At 30.9% G+C, this 26,216-nt stretch overlaps 2 protein-coding genes across 4 annotated transcripts in view; one reads left to right on the top strand and one right to left on the bottom strand.

Moving 5' to 3' along the window:
• Positions 1 to 26,216, top strand: part of LOC129912198 (uncharacterized) — a 254,318-nt gene that overhangs the window by 149,554 nt on the left and 78,548 nt on the right. For 2 of the 3 annotated variants that reach the window (XM_055990344.1, XM_055990345.1), the window contains 2 exons: positions 14,753 to 14,964; positions 16,219 to 16,658. In XM_055990344.1, coding sequence (XP_055846319.1) covers positions 14,753 to 14,964; positions 16,219 to 16,658 — 652 coding nt within the window. Of the gene's footprint in view, positions 1 to 14,507; positions 14,637 to 14,752; positions 14,965 to 16,218; positions 16,659 to 26,216 lie in introns of those variants that run through there. The other variant, XM_055990346.1, reaches the window with a different exon arrangement.
• Positions 6,966 to 9,741, bottom strand: LOC129912199 (uncharacterized). Its single transcript, XM_055990347.1, has 3 exons — positions 9,493 to 9,741; positions 8,473 to 9,192; positions 6,966 to 8,241 (listed from the first exon to the last, which is right to left on the bottom strand). Exons 2-3 carry the CDS (start codon positions 9,179 to 9,181, stop codon positions 7,076 to 7,078), a joined length of 1,875 nt encoding a protein of 624 aa, XP_055846322.1. The 5' UTR covers positions 9,182 to 9,192; positions 9,493 to 9,741; the 3' UTR covers positions 6,966 to 7,075.

Raw genomic sequence — 26,216 nt, 5'->3', positions numbered from 1 at the left:
GGTTGATGGTACAGTAGAGTACGAGTAAGTAGTTAAAAAGGTAAGGTGAAATAGCTGAAGGGAGTTCCTTGTTTTTATTGCATTTTGGAATTAGCATGGAGATTAATGGTTTGAAATTTATTGGAGCATTCTGATGTGGTATTCTCAAGGACTGTTCGTTCAAGCAGGTATTTGTTTAATTGGAAGCTGAGGTTGAAGCTTCAAAAATATATATTAGAGCCGACAAACATTTTGAAAAATTATAAGAAAAAAAAAGGTGAACAATTTTTTTTTTTTTTTGTAATTTAAAAATTTTAAAATTTAAAAAAATAAAATATTAAACACATTTTGGTTTAAATTCAAAAGATGAAGGAGTTTCTGGGACATACAAAATGTTAAATGTAGAACAGAGTTATGTGTAAAATTATATATTTTTTCGAATTAGAGGATTTTATTAAGATTATTATTCATTAAATTACTATTTAGTAACATTGATGGTAAAATAATATTTGTTGGAAAGTCTAGAATTCGTTTCACACTATAATGAAATTCAATACACCATAAATATCAAAGTATTTCTAGTATCTGGTATCTAATTCAAAGTAAACGTGTTGAAATGTTAATTATTAATGACATTTTCCAAATCCAAACATCAACTAACTGAACATCAACGTGACATGTTTATATATTATGTTTTGGGTGTTATTTGATGTGTTTTGAATAAATTAGGTAGTTAAATAACAAAAGTATAACATTAGAACACGTGTGGCAAAAGTTTGCTTAAAAGGTTTCAAGATAAATAATTAAATAAATTGATTTCTTGATGTAGGTACCTACCAATGAGAAATTCAAATTTAACTAATTCAAAATTTTATAGGTATCTAAAAATTAATGTTTATAATGTTTGACGAAATACTTCGACATTTTAATCAATATTATTATTAATAAACGTGTCTGCTAATTTTAATGTAGTTGAAGAGAATAAACGGACGTGAGTATATAGACTCCCCTTTTAACGAATATCTTAGATTTTTTGCTATAACTTTAAAAGAGAAAGGATTTAATCGTAATCGTGTTTGTGATTTTAAAAATATTTGTGTGAAGCTTATATTAAGAGAGTAAAAAAGGGTTCGAAATTCAAAACTTAAATAGTTTTTATTGTAATAAATTAAAATAATTATTTCCCACAAAAATGACCTGAGTAGTATTTTTGTACAACCAAAAACAACGAAGTTATGAAGCTTCCAAAAACATGTAAGATTTTGGATTTTGCTATATTTTTAGTTTCTTGCAACTTAACAGTGCTATAACTCTTTAACAATTGACTTATGTGCAAAAGTCGTTATAACCAATCTTATAGACAATTTAATTACCTACAATAAAATGTAAACTTTGATTTTATGACTCAAATAACCCAGTGAGTGCTAAAATAGTAAAAATGCCAAAGTGTTTAAGAAACATATTCTACAAGTTGCACACTTGCACAGCTAATATCCACCAAATTATAAATTTTTCAAAAAAATTAAAAAAGTTTACTCTTGGGATAAGAACCAAAAATAAAAAAAGTTTGGTGGAAAATTGTATGGAATATCATCATATTACACATGTTTTTAAGGTATTTTTTGATGCTGAATGTAATGTCATAAAAATCAAGTCAATACGATTGCTCTTAGAAAAGTTATTCCCGTGTTTAGTGCTTGTTTTTTTACTTCAACAGGTAAAATATAATCAAAGCCCATGATTGTGAAAAACATGATACACTGATGAAATTCGTGATGAAGGTTTTGGATAAAGCAGGGATAAAGGATTCATAAAGTTCTTAAAAATATTTTTGGTGAAAGGGTGTTTTTTTGATAGGTTGAGGGATGTGTCAGAAAGTCAGCTAATAGGTACCTATAAATTTTATTAATTTTTCAAAATTGGTGAAAAATTTTTGTTTGTTATAAGAACTAAGAATCTAAAGATTGTAAGAAATTATCTTGAGTGAAAGAGTGTTTTTTTTAAGAAATGATGAAATTCGGAATTAGTACCACAAAAACTGGAAAAAAATTTTACACTAATGAAAATTGGTACAAATTTTTCGTTTATAACAGAAACAAAGAATCTAAACAGTCTGTACTAATATCTAATGGGAAAGGGTGTTTTTTTTTTTTTTAAATAAGGGAAATTCGCGATAAGTCCGATAAAATCAATGGTATAAAAAGTACCTACACTAACGAAATTTATTAAAAATGTTGTTTTCCCATGGTTATTTCGAATAAAATAAGTTTATACATTTTATTCATGTGAAAGAGTGTTTTTTTAGGTGTAGAGAAAATGTGGGTATATTAAAAAAAGTTAGTAATAATAATGATACCCTCTACAAAATCATCAGTTATGTTTTTTTAAGATAAGAAACAAGAATCTAAAGTGTCTATAAAAATATCATGGTTAAAGGGGTGTTTTTTTTTAGTGAAGCATGCGACGACGCATGACTAAAACCACATTTTTGGATTACTCTATCATAATCGTAAGATGGTTTTGATTAAAAACTCGAATTTTTTTTTTAACATCGAACTATGTAGGTATGTAGAGCAATTAAGACTTGAAGAAAAAAAAGTTACGTATTCGCCATAGTGACCCTAAATACAAATTCCAATAAAAAACAGCAGTACAGTCAAATTAGACGTACATATATAAAAAAGTTACATTATAGAGCAAGTAATAAATAATAGCAACGACGACATAAATGTTAAGAATGTCTTCAACTGTTGTTTTTTTTTTTTATTTTACATCCTTATGTATCCAATTGAAACCTTCAAAATGCATATTGAATTCAGATCACTCTCGGTTATTAGGTTTCTCCATTTTCTATCATAATCCTTTAACTCCAAATCTCTTAATCAAATTTAATCTTTACCTTAAATACTTTCATACACCTACACAAGTCTGGACATAAATCTCGTACCTCATATAAAAGTCTTTTAACAGGTTTCACTCAATTACAACCCTCACTCTGATTCAAATAATATTCATCAACATACCTACCTACCTACTAACCCTTACCCGAAGAGAGTCCAATATAATGTTATATGTTAATGTTATATTTCAGACAAGTCATTAAATGGCAAACAAGAATGTAATGACAGCAATCGACAAAATTATACTCTGAATAATCTTGTAACAGTAGGTATAGCTTGCTGCTTATAGCTATACGAAAATCAATATCTCTCTGTCTTTCATTCAGAATAAGTACATACGCCCCTTATATTGTTCTCTTATCCCGGTATATCCTCTCCCTGAAGGCATGTTCCTTTGAAGATATTGTATAGGTTTGAGTTTAATACACGAGTACAACAAGCATACTGAAGCCCTTTTTGGGATTGTATTACGGATTACATGAAAATCATGGCCCCAGACAACAAAATATAATAATACTCGCAATAATACACACCTGGTTACCATATATACATTTTCATATGCTATATGTACCTATATCGCACTGTTGGACGCTTATTCTGGCTTTTAATTTAAATCTCTCTCAGATATCATTATTCATTTCGAATATTGTATGCTGTCCAGATCCCGGAAACAGCATGGCAGTTTAACGTACCGGATAATTTAAACTAGTACAAGCTTTCTCTCTCTCTCTCTCTTTACCATAATGTTATAATTTATATTATTTTCTTCTTCATCCAACTTTGCTTTCAGCTCGCTCATCAATGTTCTTTTGTGAATCCATCGAGAGGGGATTTAAAATTATATGAATGTTAAACATAAAATGCAACTATGCAACAGCGATTTAATACCCCAATTATTTCATTTTATATGAGAAAATCCTTCATCATTGCTAATTTCATGATGTATGTGTGTGAGTGATTTGATATTATTAATTTTAATTCTACACTGAGAAAGGTATATCGTATATGTACAAATATACTTAAAAGGTAGTGAATACGAAAAATTTCCTTTAAACTCACTTATGCTTTAGGCAGGTTTTAATATAAATGCCAACTTCAAATTTGAACTAGCTTCCATTTGTTGAGATAATTGAAATCTTTCTTAATTTGTTCGGGTTAAGAAAATGGATTGAGAATGTGTGTGAAGCCCAAACAGTAAATCACCAATCACCAAAAAATGCGCAGATATTGTGATTGGGTTGGGATCAAAATCCCGAACAATGCAATCCAAAAAACCCAAAATCCAGAAATCCAGAAAGTCCCAAATCCAGAAATCCCAAAATCCTGAATATCTGAAATCCAGAAAGCACGAAATCTAGAAAATAAAAATCCAGAATATCTACCAAAAACCGAGAAACCCGAAAACCTTACATTTCGAATAGGATCCCAAATTTGGCCAATTTTTTTTTTTTTTTCAAGATTGTGGGTTTTCGGGATCTTTGGTTAACGAGATTTGAGATTCTTGATTTTTGGGATTCTGGGTTTTCTGGACTCAGAATTTCGGGATTGTGGCCATTTCCTATTGTGATTTTCATAGGGTAGCATAGACAGGTAGACTATACTTCTGTATGTCGAGAGTATTAACATGCATCGGATCCAGGAGCTGTATTACCAGTTCTCAAAAGATCTCAATCATTTCTCATTGGTCTTACGAACAGATCATTAAAGAAAAACCCTTAGGCCGCAAAGTCTTTAACGCCGAGTTTGAAACCAAACCACCCAACTAATATTTCAGCTTCGGTAAATGTATATATAACAGAATCTACATTTCAGCTTCTATTAAACTTTAGTAAGGTCGTTAGGCATGGCAAAAGAACAACGTTATAAAAGTTCGTGCCTTTATAAAAATGTCCTTGTAAGTTTTTAAATAAGCTTAAACGAAGCATTACCGAAGTGAGATGTGAAAGATAGCTCCGAAAGCACTTGTACAGCTCTGTAAACCGAGTCTTATCGAAATTATTAAAACGTCAGTTAAAAAAGAAATAAAAATACCAAGAACAATGGATTTCTGAGCTAGATTATTCAATGTCAAATATGTCAAAAACAATACAAAAATTGGTTATTTCTTTTAAGCTTCTTTGCCAAGAGAGTTTAAGGTCTTACCGAAAAAGTCGAAGATCAAACTTCCCTTCACTTCTATAATTTCATTAACCAAAGCTTTACCAAAACACTATCTTTCTTCGGCTAAGTTTCCTTAGTAGCATTTAAACATTTTTAAAAGTCTTAAAACAAGTTTTAACTTCTATACCTATTACCTAAGCAATTTGCTTCTCAGGCAAGCTCTTTACAAGCTACTTAGGCGAGACTTAATTAACAGAAACTGTTGTGTTAGTTTTGCATAGCAGAGCCTTATTAGCAACTGAGTAAATATTCATTCACCAATCCCTTTACGTAGTTAAATTATTTTTAAAGAAATATGAATAGAAAATCATTGTGAAAAAATACAAATTGTCAATTGAATTAATTTTATAATACAAACAAAATAAAATAGAATATCATAAACTAGTTTATGGTTATTCTCGAACCAATATATTGAATTTAGATTAGAAAATTGGGTTTAAAATTTATCGGGAATTCACTCATTTGAGCAAAATTGATCAATTTGTGACTATATAAGGCACGTTTATTGTCTAATGGAGAATACAGGTGTAAGTGCATAGAGGTATAATAATATATTGGTGCTGAATTCTGCTGAGGTTTTGGAATTGAGATTTCCGGATGCCATTGCTACAAATAATGGCTTTCTCAAAATGGTTGATTGGATTTTGAAGCATTTCCGCATTTTCGAACAACGAACGCAATGTGCATTCGCATCCACCAACGCGTTTATATACAAATGTGTAGATATATGTATACAGTTTTAGATTGCAATAAATTGCATTTGATTTAAATTCATTTTATAACCTAAAACACAGAGCACCACTATTTCACTATTTGAAGTCACGATTATTTAGCAGTGCTGTCGAAGGTACCAAATTTTGTTAGTAAGTACTATTTGCTTTCTTTTTGTTAGAGAAAATCTTCGTTTAGATACTTTTTTCATCAGGCTTAAAGACATGTAACTAAAATTAAAGCTTCAAAAATTTTCAGTCATATCTCAAAAAGAACGGATTAGCTCCCAAAGTCTTTATTATTTTTTAAAAATATATTTGGTTTTGAAATCGAAATGTTGTATCTTTGGTAACGACAGCACTGGTAACCGAAATAGCATCAAGGATGCAGTGGCAGATAATTCAGCTAGCAATTCCGCAGAAACAGCATCATCATCATCATATACACGTACACACACACACACACTCACAACTAATTGCCAATTGAGTTTAATTGTTTACCGTTGGGTGTTGCTTCTGTTATTGTTTCTGTCACTGCTATCGATGCAATAACATTGCGGTTAATATTCAGGCTCGCATCAGGAAGAACAGAGAACTATACAAAAACAAGGCTAATGGATTTCCGGTGCACATAACCAACAGACACACACAGACACAGAGTCAGATAGAGTAAGAACGAACGACAGGGCCATCTAGCAGCAAACGAATGAACAAGCAAGCAAGCAATAACAGTGAACACTGAACCAGTGCATATATAGACTCTCTCTCTCTTAATTAATTGCTTGCGTTTATGACTTGTGCGATTATATTGCTCGTTGTAATCAGAAAATTTAATTAGCGCAATTGATAACGTGCACATGCACACACAAGCTCAATATAGCCTTCGAACCTATGAACCCTACAAATAAGCCTACGATTGCGATTACTGATGATTGTGTACAATATACAAACGGAAACGGATATGGGCTATGATATTGGGCTAAAAGTGGAGCCATCCTCCCTGTTCTCTTCCTCTCTGTCTCTCTCGCGATTTCTGACTTTTGATTCTGTGTAAAATTATAATTGCTTGTGAAAACAAATCTGCTGAATATTTATTGGCTTTCAAGGAATTTAATTCACAATCCACTTGATAGGTAATATAAATTGAAAACTTTTTAAGAGGATTATAAGTCGGCATCGGCGGCGGCGGCGTTGTTGGCGGCACACAGTGGTTCCATTTGTATGGGAAGTGCGGTCAAAACTCTAAATTTAACTAAAACTGATGGAAACTAAATTAAATTATTAAAAAACTAATTTTTTACATAAATTATTTTATTTTTAATAGAATTACAACAATAAATTTAAAATCTCCTTGGATAGAGTCGATTTTTGATTTTTTTTTAAATTTCTTTCGTTAGAAAGCAATGGGTCCGAAGTTAATAATAGCCTATTTAACAAATCCGTGTTTGTTGACGTCCTTGATGTTTTTCGGGTGTTTTTCGAACGGAAAAACTTCACATCTTTGTTTTTGGCTTCAGCTGCCTCCTCCGTAAATTGCCCTATAGGCAATATTGAATGTTTTACTATTTGGCCGCCATGTATTAAAACCTTGTGCACTGAAGCTGGCAATGGGTACCAAGGATACTCCGCAACAATTTCTCTGGCTGTTTCTTGAGTGTATTCCTGGAATATCTCAGCATTTATTGCAAAACAGCTTGCCAAAGTTTTCAAAATTACAGCACATCTTTCTATTACTGACTGTTTTACTCCAGTTATTTGGGAAGATACAGATGGGTTCGCGAAAAATCTGCGGGCAGTATTTCCATCATTGGAATTGCCTCCACCTTGTTTTGGCTTGTCGACTATCAACCCAATTTGCCTGAATTCTCCTTGGATACGTTTTTTTTGTGCGTCCATAAGAGGCTTTTCAACACTTCCCGTACGCCATTTTTTAAAGTCCAACCTATAGGCTAAATGAATGAAGAACTCAAAAAACCTTATCCATGCATGGAGTGGAGATATGCCGAAATCTAAGAAATCTTCATTTATCGTTCTTTCTAACGAGCTTTCAATGTCGTTCATATTGGAAGGTTTTGCTCCACAAATATAACAAACTTGTTGTGAAGCCGTATGAGACAAAGCGTTGCATACCTTACCGTCAACCATTGTCAGTTTAAGTATATGCTTTACTCTGATAAAACGGTCGGATATCTTTATAACTGTTTCATTCAGTTCATTTATTTGGGTCTGTATATACTCTTGCTCAGTTCGGCTCAAGTCTGCCGTTTCTTTTTTCAATTGAAAACGTATTGGTCGACAGTATCGAGTTGATCCTGGCCGAGGATTATGCCATACAATTTTCTTTTCAGAACCCATTTGCGAATAAAGTTGTATTGGAACATATGAAGTTATAAACATGTCCGAATCGCTGAATTCGCCGGATATTCTTTGCTTGTACTCAGACTGTCCACTGCTTCCATCAAAGCCCCATTTGCCGATTAGAGTAAGATGACCTATATCAAGAATTCATTAAGCCACAATGAAATTATATTTTTAAAAAGACGAACACAATTTTTTTCTACCTCATGTGGTTTTATTCAGACGAGCGACACTATATATTGGCAACTAAAGTTATCGGTTGCAACAAACATCACGAAACACTTTTTCTATTAACACAGCTAAAAAATGAAGGGACAAGTTTTACAACATAACACAAAACTTTGTTTTTTAAATTTTTTTATTACCGAAATCATTCTCCAAATTTTCAAAAATTTCTTGTTGAGATTCTACGATGCGTTCAGCTGTATGATTAAGAAGCCCTTGAAGCGAAACTTCAGCCAATGAATCCGTTATTTTAATTGTTTGAAGTTCTGGGTAACAATCTTGTTTGGCTTTAAGAACTTTAACGTAGCTTGGAAAAACATCGACTTCAGTTTTTTGGTTTACCAAGTTCCTGATGACTTGGTACTGATGTTTTGACAATTTTGCCTCAACCAAAAGCTTCAAAGCATCATTCGTGTCAAGTTGTTTAATTTGAATATTTTCTTTGGACTGACATTTTTTCAAAGCACAAGCGATATCTTCATCTACGATGTCAACGATCTCTGCAATACGTCTCCTTTTTGTCCTTGATGAGCTTTCCAAAAATGGCTTTTTTGGTCTGCCATGAGGTTTTTGTGAGATATTCTCATCTTGTTGTTCTTGTACAGCACTAAAATCTTCCTCGACATCAAGCCAAGCACTGTTTTTAGATAAAAGTACGTTTTTCTTCTTTGAGCAGGCCTCCCACCTTCTTTGAAAGCATTTACAAAGATTAAGTATCTTTTTCTTAGCTTGCAAATCTTCAATTTTATGAGTTTGCTTAAAAACCGTCCAAGTTTCGTTGGCTTTTGCAGCACTGCCAACTTTTTTAGCCGAGTACCAAATATTAAAAATATCGATTCGCTTGGTCATATTGATTGAATCTAAAAAAAAAGTGGAAATCAGTGTTTTATAACGGGTCAAAATTTTTAGACGTGCGCCAATCTGCGCTCAATAAGTCATATATATTCTGAAAGAAGAAAAATAGCACTAAATTTTGATGTGTAAGAGATAACCGGCATTTAGCGGCATATGCTGTTTTTTTTCCTCAGAAAAACACGAAAAATGAGAAAAACACAAAAAATGGATAAGTTCTAATGCATGTACAAAAAAAAAAAAAAAACAAAATAAAAAAAAAACTATCAAAATGCCTTCATGATATATTTTTTTAATATTCCAATCACCTTTTTTCCAAAATTAACTTTAAACACTCTAAAAAATTGATTAATGCGAACTCGTATTTTCAGATATAATTTTTTTTCTAAACTGCGAAAAACTCTCAACTTCGTGACGCGACTGAGAACCAACAACTAATTATTAATGAGAAATCTTACTGTCACTTAGTTGTCCCGTTATCATAGATAATTACTGCATCAAAAATAAACAATTTGATAAACCTTAAAATTTTGACTTATGACCTATGGGAGGAACCACTGTGCGGCATCGTTTAAATGCTTTTGAGGGCTATGTTTCTGTGGGGGATATGCTATAGGGGAGAGTGTAAAAGTGCGTAATATAAAACGGACAAAAGCAACCTTAATATTGAGGAATTTTAATGTGGTATTAGAAGGCAAGCTATATTATCGACCAATCCAGCCAAAGCCGTCGTCAGTTGATGCCAAAATGAGAATAAATATATTTTTAATTGTATTGAATTCTTGAAAATATTGTTAAGTTAATTGGAATAAAGTAGCTTATTGCAAGTTAACTCTTTTCCATAAAATTACACTTGTAATCATTTAAGCTGCTTAAGTATATTCACAATAATAACAGAATACAATATAATATGGGTAGCTTTTCTTTTTTGAAGATTGTAATGTGAAAATTCATATTGAAATAAAACAAAAAATATAGAAAATTGGGTTATACGATGAACATTAATTTGTTGTGACCTAAATATGGCATTTTTCATAAAAAAAAATAAAATAAAACGGGAACTCCTAGTTACAATGTTGAGTAGAAATAAATTTTTTTAAGGTTATTTAATCTAGCTATGTAGGTCTTTTCTATATGCCAGGAATGGAAAAGATTTAAGTTTCCAAAGAGAAAGATAATCTTTTTTTTTTTTTTTTTGAAAAATCAAACATTTTTTGATGAAATGTGTTTTTATTTTATTAAATTTTATTTTTTCTTAAAAAAAAAAAACAGATTCATAATTTTTCGTTCTTGGGGAATGCTTTTAATGTATTTTAAGTATTTTAATTTTGGAGAAAACCACCGAAAAATCTTTGTTATAGAGAAAAACGAAATTTTACAATTATTTAGGTTACCTAGAACAATTTTAACATGATTCATCCATGAACTGTGAAATTTTTTCTTAAAGTTGCTGGTTTTGAATATTTTTCAATGAATCATTGGAACATTACGATTTAAGTGATTTTGCACTTGGAAAGTTGGAAATTTTTTAGATTTTCGATTTGTTTTTAAGTCTTTCATAAAATACATTAAACTTAGAAAAACCTGGAAAAAGTTTTAGATTTTTTGAATTCGCAAAAGGGGTATGGTGATTTTTGAAATTGTAAAAATATGACCATGTGCTTTGAAATTGCATTTTAGAGTAGATACTCATACATTAAAACATTGAAGTATTCAATTTGCTTTTAGTTTTTTTGATAAAAACTTATCTTTAAAAATACAAAGGGAATGCATATTTTACTATGGAGTCAGAGCCCCACGTGTACAGGGACGAGTTTGGTATCAAATGAAAGGTGCCGTTAAGCTTGTTATGTATGTGAAATATATTAGAAATCGTTCATGGGAAAGGCGAGATAATTAAGGTTTTAGTTCTTATTTTATCTACAAGCAAGCCGAAAATAAGAAATTCGAAAAAAATCGAAAAAAGGGTTTTAGATTTTTTTTTGTTTGCGGCCCATTTCTTTGGAAATATTTAACTTAGAGGTCCAAAAATTTGGAACATTGGGTGATATGAATAAAAAATAGTAAATTCTTTTACTATTTCTATCTTTACTATCTTTATATCAACATTTTGTGGGTATAAGAACTCTTGTTATACTTCTTATTAATTCTCTTGTACAAGTATTTATGTACTATTTTTATGCATACGGGGCATTGTAAGGAACAACTTTTAATTAAATTTTCGAAAATTAAAAAGATACCTAGATATTAAAATATCGCAACATGTGAAAAGTAGTTTTTTATTGCTATAAGGGTGTTTTTTTTTTTTTATTGGAGGAAAAGATTGATGGGATACCCTGGGAAAGAGAGCAAGAATAAAGAGACTTATAAAATATTTTTGTGTGTTTTTTCGAAGTTCGAAAAAGTCAATGATTCCTGTGAAGTGAACGTTTAAGAATTTCAGCTTAGACGTTCAGTTTTGCATTGGAACCAATAAATTAGATAAATGAATAATTTTAGGTAAAAGGGTGATTTTTGTGTGAAGGAATATGTTGACAGATTGATTTTTTTTTTAATCTAAATTTACAGTTAATTGTCATTGTGTTGGTTTTGAAAATTAATTCTGTTGAAAGCTTTTTAACTCAGGTTGTTCAAGTCCTGTTGTCATTGTATTTATGAAGGCCATACATGCCAAAATTAAAAAAAAATTAAATTAAATTAAATTAAAAACCTTAATTAAAAAATATTCAATATTTAATCGGTAAATTTTCATTTGGCAATTTGTTTGTTTTTGTGTTTTAATTATAATTTCATCATAACTAGATATTGGTTACTGTAATTGGCTTAAGGGTTGAAAGTTTTTCTTGTCAGTATAAAATATAAAACAAATTTCATTGAAATAGAAATAGAAAGCTTCCTTCCTAATACAATTATTATAATTAGTTGCCTTAATTTACTTAAATAAAAGAAGTAAATTGATGTATCTCATACACACGTATTGCCTAAAGGCAATACATAATAGCTATGAAAATAAGAAATTAACTTAAAAATCTATTACTATACAAGGAAATAATATGATACCTTCTGGCATTAATAGCCATAAATAAAAATAATATCTCAAACTCCACCCATTGACACACTTTTCAAAACACAAAGAAAATTCAAGAAACCCTATTTTAAAACAGCTTCATACCATTTTCCTCTTGAAAATATAAAAAAAAATTGTCTATAGGTAATACAAGAGAGAAATAGAATGCTCATAAAAATTACGCAAAAAACCGATCCTTTTTTCTGAAAGAGTTGGCAGAAGTATTTTATATCGTAGACAGCGAGAAGGGTATCTACACGCTGTAAGGACTGCATCTATTATTTTCCAGTCTGGTTGTTGTATCAACTAATTTCTACAAAACGACCTAAACTTTTTTTTATTATCCTTGTAGCCTTGTCGATATAATGACGGTGATGAAGATCTACGACGACGTGTATATCAACATCACACGCTGAAAGGATAATAATTACAAGAGGTTGAGCGTGTAATTTTTGTGTTTTCCTTTTTTTTTCGGGTTAAACCACTCACTCTAACTTACTCTAACCTGACCTTGGTTTCGTTTGAAAACAACACAAAAAAAAAGAAGAATTATAACAAAATTAAATTCACAAGCATGAACCTAGTATCAAAAATAATGTAAAAGCAAAATTCCCACTCAAAATATTTTTTACCTCTCACAAAGTATGAAATATGGCAAAGCAAAATAACATGGGTAAGATACCACCACATTGAAAAATAACGGAATTAATGAACTTCAACGTTCCGGTGGGTGTTTTTTGTGTATACATTTTTTTTTTTTTTAATAAATGGAAGAAAAGGGTAAAATGGGGTTAAATAATTTACATGTTATTTGAAAATTAAACAGACTTCTAAAAATATTCGAAGGTAAATTAAGTCGTCTCTTTTAGTGTAATTAAATATTATATTAGAGAGTAAGAGCAGGATATTTGTTTTTTTTTTTTCTCTTCTTGTTATACCATCGATGTTTTAATTGCAGACTTTTGGGGGTACCTATCAAGACTTTTTTTCATTTTAATTTTGAAATATTAATAAGTAGTTTCTTTTGAAACCTTTATTTCTAATTATTATTTTTGGAATCTTCTTTACTCCTTTTTTTTTAATCTTATTTGCTTGTTTACAAATTTATTAAGTGTTAACTGCCTTTTAGGGTGTTTTTCTTAAACCAATAGAGTGAGTGATTTATGTTTTATATTTTATGTTTTATGTTTTATGTTTTATGTTTTATGTTTTATGTTTTATGTTTTATGTTTTATGTTTTATGTTTTATGTTTTATGTTTTATGTTTTATGTTTTATGTTTTATGTTTTATGTTTTATGTTTTATGTTTTATGTTTTATGTTTTATGTTTTATGTTTTATGTTTTATGTTTTATGTTTTATGTTTTATGTTTTATGTTTTATGTTTTATGTTTTATGTTTAATGTTTTATGTTTTATGTTTTATGTTTTTTATATACATATAAGCATATGAGTAACAGGAAAATATAAAATGATTTCAATTTGTGTACTGTATCAACTTTTTCTCGATAATGCCCTGAAAATTATGTTTGGTTTTGTTTGAAAATCAGATTAAAAAATATTCATTTTATTTGAATAATCATTGTATGCAATCATCCAGATATTTTTTTTTTTTGTTTTATTTTCAAAAAGGATCAATTGAATGGTTCTGTTTTCATAATATATTATTAATTTATTCGTTATTTTGCATGCAACATTATATTCATAAGCCTCGTATTTCCACTAAAAATCCTAAATCCAATATTATATTGAATTCTACAAATCTATATTAACTATAAAAAACTTAAATGTATTTATGAATTTGAATGTTTTCAATACCCCAAGCGAGGTATTATTTTTGTTTGTCAGTTTTTTTTTTTTTTTAAATTATTTATAACTTCTGTTTAACTGCGATATCAACTATATGCAAACAGTTTATAGGGATCTGAATTTTCATTTTTATTTCATTACTGCTCAGAACAATACATTGGATACAGGTCTTTTACTATGAACAAAAAAAATAATTATAAACGTAAAATCGTTTTGTTAAAAGAGAGCTTTTGATTTATTTAATTTTTAAAATTCCAAATAATTTTGAATTTTCTTATACATAATCAAATACATTTATCTTTTTCAATAATCTTTCTATCGAAAGAGAGAGGATAGTATTGATTTAAAACATTATGTATATTATTCTACTCAATTTTAAATTCTACTTAGTTTTAAATTTATTCGAAAAACAAATTCAAAGCTGTCAAAAATTGTTTGATTTTAATAAATTAAAAACCAAATTTTATACATTTCTACAAAACTGGAAGTTCTTTAAAAAAAAAAACTAAACAAATCCATCCATTCTGTAAAGGTTTAAAAGAGATAACATTTTTCTGCACCAGCCTTAGTTCTATTAGGTACATTTTTTTCTATTTAAATTCACAAATTCACATCCACATCTTCATCGAAATATATTTTTTCTTTCTAACTTTTTTTTTCTAATTCTATTTCTTTTTCTATTTTTTTTTTTCAGTGATGGCTTATCACATTCAGCGCATCCAATGTTCGAAACAAAAAAACTGGAAATCCTGCGAAATATAACCGATTTACTGGGGCGAACATTTCCATCACAATTTGTATTTCCCGTTTTGGGCCATGAGGATGGCACAAATACAAACTTTCGACGGATGGGTGAACTCTGGAGACACTGGTTGCCATCCGAGGCATTGCATACATTTGAAAAAGGTTTGTTTGTATATAAAGTTTAAAATAAAAGTACCTCCTATATGTATAAAGTGCTGGCAGTCTGCATAGAAAGAGTTATAGTCTGAATAGTTGAATGGAATTTCGGGATGAATCTATTTTTTTAACAAACAGATTGGTAATTGATGTTGTGATGGATGTTGTTTCAAAAAATCAAATACGAAATCTATTTCCACAAATTTGGACTTTGAATTAATGGGGATCTATTGAATCGTTGTTAATGTCCAGTTGGACCTCTTTTTTTTTTTAGTATACCTATTCAAACTAAAATCAAAGAAAAGTAGAATAAGCAAAAGTTTTTCAAAATTCTATTCATTCTCTGAAGCTCTGAAAGTAGTCGATATAACGTTGGTGGACTGAATTATCAAGCCAGAGCTTCAGGTTCAAAATCAGCCTTTTCTACGGAAAGACAAAATTGAAGAGCATTGGTTCTTTCGGGTTAGTGAAAATATTTTTTTTTATTTTATTCTTGATGAAGTGATTTTCACTTTAGTAACATAAACTTTATTGAAGATTTTAGGGTTAACTTTGTCAGCAAAAGACATTCATCATAAATCGGTTTAATTCAGCCTCAAGAACCAGAAACATTAGTTCAAAATAAAGTATAAAACAATATAAGTTTACCATTTTCAACTGGACGTTCTTAGACTATTGCTAAGAGGGCATTACCAGTATTTCTACCATCAAATTCCAAGCCCTATAGTCCTCTTCATTTTCATACACTTTTTGTTTTGTATATGTTGTGCTTGCACGAAAAAAAAGGAAAAAAGCACCCAAAATGAATTTGATGGATGGATTCAGAACAATCGTACCAAATATTTAATATAATACCATTTCGGATTTAAAGAAGAGGAACGACTCTCTATATTTTATTTTCAGTCTGATCCCCACAGACACAACCGTCACAAAAGTTTCAATTTTTCTACTTTCTTTTTATATACATTTTTTCCCTTCATGGCTGGATTGGCATGTCATATCCCTCAAAAATTTCCACGTCAGACATCGATGAACTCTCGAATGGCCAAAATTCTCTAGATGCTATCCACTAACAAAAAAAAAAAAAAAAAAAACCATTGATATTGATCCTGGGTTGTATTTTGTATTTGATCTCTTTTATGCATTCTGCCCTTTTTTCATATCTGTATGTTTATTGTCTGTACATGTTTTTGTATGCTAACGGTATTTTTGTCATTTCTTCTATTTCTCTCTTAAAAAAAAAAAAAATATTTACTATAGGTGGCTACTATTCAATTGAACAAACAAAAAGTCGTCTAAGGATAATCGCCTTGAATACAAATTTCATGCGACATGACCCGAAATACTCACAAAGCCACTTGGCTGCAGTTAGGCAAAGGCAGCCAAATGGCGGTGGTAGCGGTGGCTCCAGCAATGGTGGCAGCATGGATTCAACGGAATACAAAAACTTTTACTATCACCATGGTGGAGTGCATCAGCATCATTACCATGGTGATGGCAGCAGCGGTTATGGTACATCACATCACCATATGTCCCGTGATAGGGTGGGGAGTAATAGTGGCATTGGGGCTGTGGGTGGAATGGTGGTGGATGGTGGCGGACGTGTTAGTGCTCTATCGGAATACGAAAATCAGGATACGGAAAAACAATGGATTTGGTTGGAGGATGTCCTTTCGAAATCAAAGAATAACAAGGAAACGGTAAGTTATATTTTTTTTTCAAGTTTTTTATATTTTTTTATATATATATTTGCGGTATCAGAAAGGAGCAAAAAATAGTATATAGTTACGAGTATGTTGTCGAAGGATAACAACAGTATATTTTATGTCCTTGATCGAACAAAACCATATTACTCACACATTTGTGTGTTTTATTTTCTTTGGAGAAGGAAAAGGTTGGCCCTTCGATGAATATCCTTAAATTTGGGTAGAACGTGAACATATAATTTATCTGCTATTTGTTTTTATTGATTTTTGGATTTGCTCGTTATACGAGAATTGTGATTTGTTTTTATGATTCACATTAGATTCTGGATGCGAGCTGAAAGCCTACAGTTTCCTGGAATATTTAAACCCTTTTTTCCCAAAAGTGAACTAAGTCCTTTTAAAGTTCTGGTGTTATTGAAAGTAGTGAAAATCGTATTTCTTTTCTGCATAGAAATCTCTTTGAGTTTTTTTTTTTTTTGTAGATTGAATTATTTTCAAAGTAGTTTTGTGCAGATTTTATTTTTGTTCTTATTCTGATGAATTTTATTGTTTTTGGGTATCGTTTCGTTCTATGGTCAAAGAATACGAAACTATAAAAGGGAAAACTTTTAGATCTTTTGTTCAGCAGTTTCTGTTTGCATGACAGCAAGTAGTTCTGAAAGGAATAAATTTAAACAAGTATTCCACGAAATGAATAAATAGATAAAATTCTATGAAAAGGAGTTAATTAACTTAAATTAAATCGGATGTTAGTCAAGTACACACAAAATAGAAAAAAAAAATTGCTTTGAAATAAGATAGTTTCAAAGGAGAATTTTTGAAAATAAATAAAAACTAAAACAATAATGGCGAATCTTTTCTCATATTAATAATAAAGTATTTCCCATTAATAATCCCTTTTGAAAATAATTATGGTGCCAACTTTTAAAACTTGACTTTATTATTATCTTTGTTAATATAATTTTATTTAGACTGATTTTTCCAAAAAAATTTTTATTTGACTCACTTCCTCTCCCGGTATCAACGTGAAATTTCCATGTAAATCATCATTTCCTTCGACTTTTTTAGGTAGGGTTTTCCGAATTGTACCGGGAGACTAAGTTGAAATAAAAATTCGTAAAAATTAAAGAATTTTTTTCGCTATTTAGAACTAATTGATGCCCATCCACCATGGAATTGTGACAAAAAGCAATATAAGCACCACCTTAATGTACCTACATATTATGTATATATATTTCGAATACATTAAAAAACTATAATTTATTAATGTATTCATTTGAAAATATATCTGTCTTTCAAATTCATTAAAAATTGCTAAAGATACAGTTTTAGTAACTTCGATCGTTAGGGGTCACTATGGCGTATGTGTAATATTTTTTTTCGTTAAAAATTTTTAATCATTAATGACAACAAATCACATCGTTGATAAACAAAAAAATAGGTAAAATTCAGCTAATTATTCAGTGACCTTGAAACTTAGGTAGGTACATTTCCGAATCCATTGAGTGAGACATCAAAAGAAAGGTCTCTTAAAGTTCTATTCATAGCTGAAAACCATATGGTTTTTGGAGGTCTGGTTGTTGAATTCTTTACAATCGAAATGTTTTTATTTTTTTTTTAACATTCAGATGCATGTATTTTCGGATCAAAGTCTCTAAATAAGGTTTGGTTAACAGATATGAGATCACAGCAATCAGGCCTGTGGATTTAGAGAGAAAAAAATTAAATATTATTTTTTTACGGATTTTCGCAAAAAAATAAAGGTTAACCCCTTTGCATAAAAAAAGTAGGTACATTGGTACATTTTCAAAAATTTCTCCCGAATCCTTAGAGTGAGATATCAAAAGAAAGGTCTCTTAAAGTTCTATTCATAGCTGAAAACCAAAAGTTTTTTGGAGGTCTGGTTGCTGATTAATTTATGTAGGTACAATCGAAATATTTCAATATATATTTTTTTTCACATTCGGACGCACATATTTTCCGATCAAAAACTCGAAATAAGGTTTGGTTCAGAGATATGAGATCAGAGTAATCAGGCCTATGCATTTAGGGAGAAAAAAATAAAATTCAATTATTTTCGGATTTTCGCGAAAAAATCAAGGTTAACCCCTTTACCTAAAAAAAAGTACATTTTCAAAAATTTCCTCCGAATCCATCGAGTGAGATATCAAAAGAAAGGTCTCTTAAAGTTCTATTCATAACTGAAAACCAGAAGTTTTTTTTAGGTCTGGTTGCTTAATTCGTCGGCGGAAAGCAAAATTATTCTACTAAATTTTCCTTACTTCACCAAGTCCACTGTTCATCAGCGGGCATGTGTGTTAGGAAAGGATAGCCCTCCTCGAACAAAAGATTTGTAAATGCAAAAAAATCAATTTAACTATCACTATTATTCGGTTTCTTATCTGTTCCCCAAGTAAGTCAACACATTTATCCCAAACAAAAAACCTTCCAACTTAAGCGCTATTTTTCGTCAAACAAAACTGTGTCATTCACTGCTTCTTTTTTACTTCTCTCCACATGATTACATTAAATTGTTTGTTTGATAAGATTATGTATCTTTTGCAACTTTAAACCGTCTTCGACGTCTTCTTCCTTTGGATATAAATATAGCTCGTAAATTTGCATTCAAGGATTTGAAAATAAACTTATAACAATTTATTTTCCACACATGATTATGTTGTGACATATTTCTTATCACACTCATAGACGTGTTATGTGAGACTTTTTTTTTTCTTCTTTTGCAAGAAAAAAAAAAGTAAAATAAAACTTTTCCTTATTCTTGTTTTTTTTTTTTATTTGGAGCTTTGCAACATGCTGGGTTTTGAAGCTATGTATAATACTCCTTCTGCTATTGCTACTACACTTTTGGCATTGTTGTTGTTTTTTCTTGTTATCCCTTCATCGCTTAAAAAAAAACCACAGAAAAGGAGAATAAATATTATAATCAAAGTTGAGAAAAAAAAAAAACTTCGTTATGTATACACTTCGGGTTAAATAAGAGAAAGAAAAAAAAAGGACTTTTTTTTTTAGGGAAGGATAAGAAGATCCACCCAAATGCGAGGATACTAGATGTTTATCGACAAAGAAAAAGTCACATCGCGCGCCCAAGTTTGAATGAAACACGAAGAATCCAAAGAAAATACAATGGCGACAGAAGGAAGGAACTCGTTCGTATGTGCGAGGTGAATACCAAAGTTTTTAGCGGACGTCATGTACAAAAACACGTATACATACATCGCGATGCGGTTGGAGGTGGTGGGCCGTAGGATGATTTGGACTGGAGAGGTGGAGGGCAACAGAAAAAGAAAACTTTTCGCTCCTTTATCACCGTCATTTGCCAAAAAAAACCCATACATAAAATATTTGAACTAGATATAGAGAGGTGCACACTAACAACACAAAGAAATATGAATTTAAACCAGTGCTGCCACTTGAAAATCAAAAAGATTTTATTTCAAAATATGTGTCCGGAAATTGAGGTTCTGAATTTCTTCTTTTCAAAACTTAACGAAACTCAAAGAACATAACGAATATTGTAGAGCTGAGATTTTGAGACTTTTAGTTTCAAAAATTGAAACTAAAAGTGTCAAAATCTCACCTTTTCAATATTCGTTATATTTTTTGAGTTTCGTTAAGTTTTAAACAGAGATGTCTTAAGAATTGAAAAAGTATAAGTATCAGCTTGTTCAATTTTGTCCTAAAATAAAAAGAAATAGAAAAAAATATTTCAATTAAAGTGGCAACATTGGCTATGATTTCTAACTCCAACCAAACCTCATATCTATATAGAAATGATGCATGACAATAGGAATAGGTTTGCGTTTGCTGGCTACATACATACATGAGATATACATACATATACCGCACGCGTGCCAAACAAAGTCAAAACGATAGGATCATTATTCTGCCTCATCAATCACCAACTACATAACATTATCAAGCAATGTGCTGTCATAATCGAATGAATCCTTAATGTCATTTACCCGATCTCGACGTGGGTCTTAGAGGTGTGGGTGGAATGGTTGGTTGAATGATGAGAATGAGAGTAAGAATGCTTCCACCGCCGCCGACGTCAATACGATGATGACGGTATAGAACCACGAACGAAGACAACTTCGTCGTCATCGTCGTCGTGGTATAGTCTTTTCCGTGGGTCGTCATAGGGATCTTCTTCCGTTTTGTATGGTATGTTTGGTTTGGTGATTGAAGCTTATGCTATTTTTGTTTGGCAATGAGATAGAGCAAATATCCCTTCCTTGGGATGGTGCTCAAAAGGACGAAAAATAGAATAACATTGATGTGTGTATGTGTGTGTGGTGGAGCATCAAATTTGGCAAGTGGATGTGATGTGATATAAAAATGATGGTTGCGGGATTATGATGGTTTGGGGGTGATGATTGTTGATGCTGGGGGGCGTATATTGGAGTATAAGCAAAAGTATGACGGATAGCATTTGGCTTTGTACATGCGAAAGAGCTTTAATTGAGCTGAACGAAATGTCTATTCATAGATGTAGTATCTAAGATTGAAATTAGAGGGGAGGACAGGAAGTACCTACAAGTGCAAGGAAAATTATTTGTGGAATGGAATTACACTACAAGTAGGTAATTTTACTCTCGGTAGAAGAAGTATAGGATCGTTTAATTGAAAAACATAATAAATAACAGATTCATCTTTGTTAAAGAACGACCATTCTCTTTAATTAGGGTGTTACTTACATCATTAACAAGGGCATTTATGGGAACGTACTTAATGTTTGATATATGGATCAACAATTGTTCGAGCCAACTTAATAAAGACCTCTCCTAATAAAAACGTTATTGCTTCAGCTAGTGCGGCAAAAAGAATAAAACGTATTTTTTTAAGGACTCATAAAAATGAGCAGTACAGACTTTTATCGAAAACTTTCGTTATTGGGCGAAACTTGACCAAAAATCCATAAGACGAAAAATAGCCTAAACTTGCTTATAGGGTTGCAGTCAAAATCCTCAAATACCGAAAACCCAGAACTCTGAAAATTCAAATCCTAGAAAACACGAAATGCAGAAAATCCAAAATCCGGAAAACTCAATATTTGAAAAATCAAGATTCCTGAAAACCGAAAATCCCGAATGAGATCTCGAATTCCCGAAAAATTATTTAAAATGAAAAATTTGAAATCTCGAATTATTTTGAATTAAAAATTATCCATTATCTTAGGTACTATAAAAGACTTGTCGTATTTGTTCAGTTGAATTTAATAAATTATATTGAATTGAAAACCGAAAACCAAAATCGCGAAAATTCTGAAAACACGTAATCCAGAAAATCCAAAATCAAGAAAACATTAAATTCCGAAAATTCAGGATTTCGAAAACCCAAAATCCCAAATGAGTTTCTGAGATCCCGTAAAATTATATAAAATGAAATGGTCCTCAGTTAGCCGTACCTACTACCTATTTTAACCAATTGACCATCTAATAATCGCTGGCTGACAGGAAGTAATCGCAGTTTCCCTTCTCTTTTCCTTCACTGATTAAGAATTTGGTCATCGCTAATAAGCTTGGAGAGTTCAAAAATACATTTTGAATAGGGTGCGATTGGTTTTCAATTTTTAGGAAAATTTTTATTCACAATACGGTTGCCAACTGTGAAGAATTAGTTAGCCTTATAATAATTAGTTAGCCTAAAGAATTTTAATTAAACCTTTTTGAGTATTTTGCGTTCCTTGATCAGCAATTTTTTAAAATTAGTTGAATCCTTTGTTCTTGCCACAGTTTTTGACGTGTATACGTATTCTATTTTTGACTGGTTTACGTTGCTCGGAGACGCTCTCAAACACCTCGACTTCTACAGAAACTATTGAACTTCTTCCTGTATTCTCTGCCTGGTTAGCTTACCCTTCTCGGTTTTGAAATCCAAGAAACGGGCACTTGCACTTAAAAATTGTTTACTTGACTTCTATTAATCATCTCTTAGAACTTTCTAGTATTCAGACCTTACGATGAAAAAAAGTATATCAAGCTACGTGTTCCACTCAATCTTACTGAATATAGAAAAAAATGTTCCGAAGTATTTACGGTCCTTTTTATTGGTGTACATAAAAAAAAACTTTTATTTTAAATCTGAAATTTTGTAGTTTTGAGAACTTGCTTTAAAATTTTTTTTCCATCTACGTGTCCCGCTCAGTCCTATTAAATACCGTCAAAAATATTTTTTCGAATTTTTTTCGGTTCTTTTTTTGGTCTAAAACCTGGAAATACAAATACAATTTTGCGTCAACATCTTAACAACAGTTTTGAATAAAGTACCTACCTACATAAAAATTACAACTTATTTTTTTTTTTTCAAAACAATTTTAGGTAAATGAAGAAAAATAACCACAAAATGTTCACTTTTCAATTCAAATTTTTAATTTAAATTCTCCTTTTATTCGAGTTATAGCTTTCACTTAGAAATCGATCTAAAATTGAATTGCTATCAATAGCGCAATTTAGAATTTTTGCGTGTGCCCTGCTATCCACTTCAATATAAAAGCAAACTCATAAAACTCCACTGGAATCTCGTGCTCGTGGTGGTGCAATTTATTTGCCAAACACTTTTATACAAAACCAATTAACACCCCAGAATCTAAAAGTTCTTTTCTACAGATATTTCCGCTCTTCCTGTAGGTTTGTAGGTAGAATACGCACAATGCTTTGCTAACGTCTATGTCAACAATGTAAGCCAACTCTAATTCTGATGGCTTCAGCTGTGTGAAATGAGGAAACTCGTACAAAAAAAAAAAAAAAAAAACCATCATCACGAATGAAACTTCTTGTATACTCTGACAGTTTGTCAGCTTTCGTCTATCAAAACGTTATCCATCTCTCTGAGTGATGGATATAGATATGTACCGTACCTACTGGCATGTTGTTCTCGTACTCTCTATATACGATATTATAGAGAAGTTTTGCAGTTTTCTGTTCTGTTCTGTTCAGTTCAGCACCTTCCATCATCTACCTCAATATCCAATTACCTTCCGTAGAGCTTCCTATTCATGTTGCAATACACACTCGAAGCAATGCTTTCAATCTCATTCGAGTACTACTCAGCCTTAATCAAAAGGTCGTCCTCTGACCTATCCCATGCATAGTCCATACCAGCTACCACCCAGAAAACTATAATATCCCTTAGGAGCGACACGCAATGAAAAAATACTTCCGGCTGAACAGGAAAGTATTCGGCAAAAGATGCGAAAGAGACACACACAATACAAAAAAAAAATGAAAAAAAATGGCAGATCGACAGGAAGAACCGGAAAAATTGCTGAAAAATCCCTTGCTGGTGTATGTACATGACAGGATTCATTTTCTTTTTCCATTCCAGGATTCGGTGTTTTTTTTTTTTTTTTCATTTTATATTTTTTTATTTATTTTTAACTCGAGTCTTTCTGGTGCTTTGAAACTCCACTCGTGCGATTGCGAAGGATGCTTTTTCGTCGTCCTCCCATTTTATCCGTCAACACAGAAGGAAGAGAAAATAGCTGAAGTGGATTTAAAGTCGTTTGTGTTAAGGATATAAAGGCTCGACTTAAACAACTTTGAGTTTAATTTCAAAATGAAAATAAAATCATTTAAACAAAATAAATAAAACGATTCCAGTGGATTTGTCCTTTCAGTTTTTTGTGAATTCTCTTAAATTGAAAACAAAAAAGGACAGAAATATATATTTCGTCTTTTGCAGTCTTAATAAAAATGGTTTTATTTTATTTCTTTAAAAGAGGGAGAATAAGGCTAGTCACGTTTATATTACTCAATTAAATCTGACAATTACCACAAAGTAAAAGTTGTTTTTGATTAGACCTCTTGATTTTACAAACAAATTGATTTATTGCTACTTGGCAAATAAAAAATAAATAGGTATTTTTGATGCACACACACATACATATTGGGGTGGGTCAAAAAAATCGAAAATTTTTGTTTTAATTTGGTACTCCGAAAAATCGATTGCTAGACCCCTCTAGAATATACACACCAAATATGAGCTCTTTATATTAATGGAAAGGTCCTCCGCTTTGCAATTTTCCATTTTTACATCAAAATAATTTTTTTATTAATTGACTTTTTAGCAAATTTCTTCTCATATTCTTGTAGGAAATTGAACGCTCTACAAAAAAGGCCTCATACACTTTTTTCGTTTATCTAACCGTTGAATAGATATTTGAGGTCCAAATATCGAGAAAATCTTTAAAAATTCGTTTTTTGTTCTTAATTTTGTAACAAATTGAAAAATTATAATAATCAAACGCGCAAGACATATTCTTGTTGGAAATTGATTGTTCCACAAAAAAGGTCTTGTTAACTTTTTTCATTAATCTAACCATTCTAAAGATATTCGAGGTCAAAGTTAAAAAAATTATAAAAACATTTTATATTTTTAAAAAATTTCCAATTCACTGAAACTTCATTATTTTCAAATTAGCAAGATATATTCTTGTAGGGGCTTAAACGTTCTACAAAAAATTCCTTGGAATCAAAGTGATTGCTTTAACCGTTTAGAAGATATTCGTATCCAAACCAATGCTCACTGATTTCAATAGTTTTCTTATGACCCGTATGCATTGTGATTTGGATACGAATATCTTCTTAACGGTTAAAGCAATCAATTTGATGCCGAGGAATTTTTTGTAGAACGTTTAAGCCCTTACAAGAATATATCTTGCTAAATTGAAAATAATGAATTTTCAGTGATCTGGAAAATTTTTAAAAATATAAAATGTTTTTATAATTTTTTTAACTTTGACCTCGAATATCTTTATAATGGTTAGATTAATGAAAAAAGTTAATAAGACCTTTTTTGTGGAACAATCAATTTCCAACAAGAATATGTCTTGGGCGTTTGATTATTATAATTTTTCAATTTGTTACAAAATTAAGAACAAAAAACGAATTTTTAAAGATTTTCTCGATTTTTGGACCTCAAATATCTATTCAACTGTTAGATAAACGAAAAAAGTGTATAAGGCTTTTTTTTGTAAAGCGTTCAATTTCCTACAAGAATATGAAAAGAAATTTGCTAAAAAGTCAATTAATAAAAAAATTATTTTGATGTAAAAATGGAAAATTGCAAAGCGGAGGACCTTCCCATTAATATAAAGAGCTCATATTTGGTGTGTATATTCTAGAGGGGTCTAGCAATCGATTTTTCGTAGTACCAAATAAAAAAAAAAAGAATTTCGATTTTTTTGACCCACCCTAATACATATGTATGTATACTGTTTTTCTTTAAGTTCAGTACTAAGAATATTGAAACTCTGAAAACAAAAAATTTTATTAAAGCTTTAGAAAAAAATAAAATAGCTCAGAATCACCATGTCGCTATGTGGCATTGTCGCCATGTCGGTATGTCGCCAAGTCGCTATGTCGCGATGTCACCATGTTGCTATGTCGCCTTGTCGTCATGTCGCTATGTCGCTATGTCACCATGTCACTTTTTTTGTATGCATTCTAGTAAAAGGAATACAACTTTTTACTTATCCTGAAGCTGCGATTCATTAAATTAAAGTAAATTTTGTTTACTTTGAAGAACAAA

This window comes from Episyrphus balteatus, chromosome 2 (assembly GCF_945859705.1).
Source record: "Episyrphus balteatus chromosome 2, idEpiBalt1.1, whole genome shotgun sequence".
Lineage (NCBI taxonomy): Eukaryota > Metazoa > Arthropoda > Insecta > Diptera > Syrphidae > Episyrphus > Episyrphus balteatus.
The sequence above is the reverse complement of the archived record's forward strand: the minus strand, read 5'-3'. Positions and strand labels throughout refer to the sequence as shown.

Bases quoted from the DNA above. Each gene is read 5' to 3' on its own strand.
- LOC129912199 (XM_055990347.1), bottom strand. From the start codon at position 9,181: ATGACCAAGCGAATCGATATTTTTAATATTTGGTACTCGGCTAAAAAA. The intron at 8,242-8,472 runs GTAATAAAAAAA...TTCTTGATATAG, and splicing joins AAATTTGGAGAATGATTTCG to GTCATCTTACTCTAATCGGC.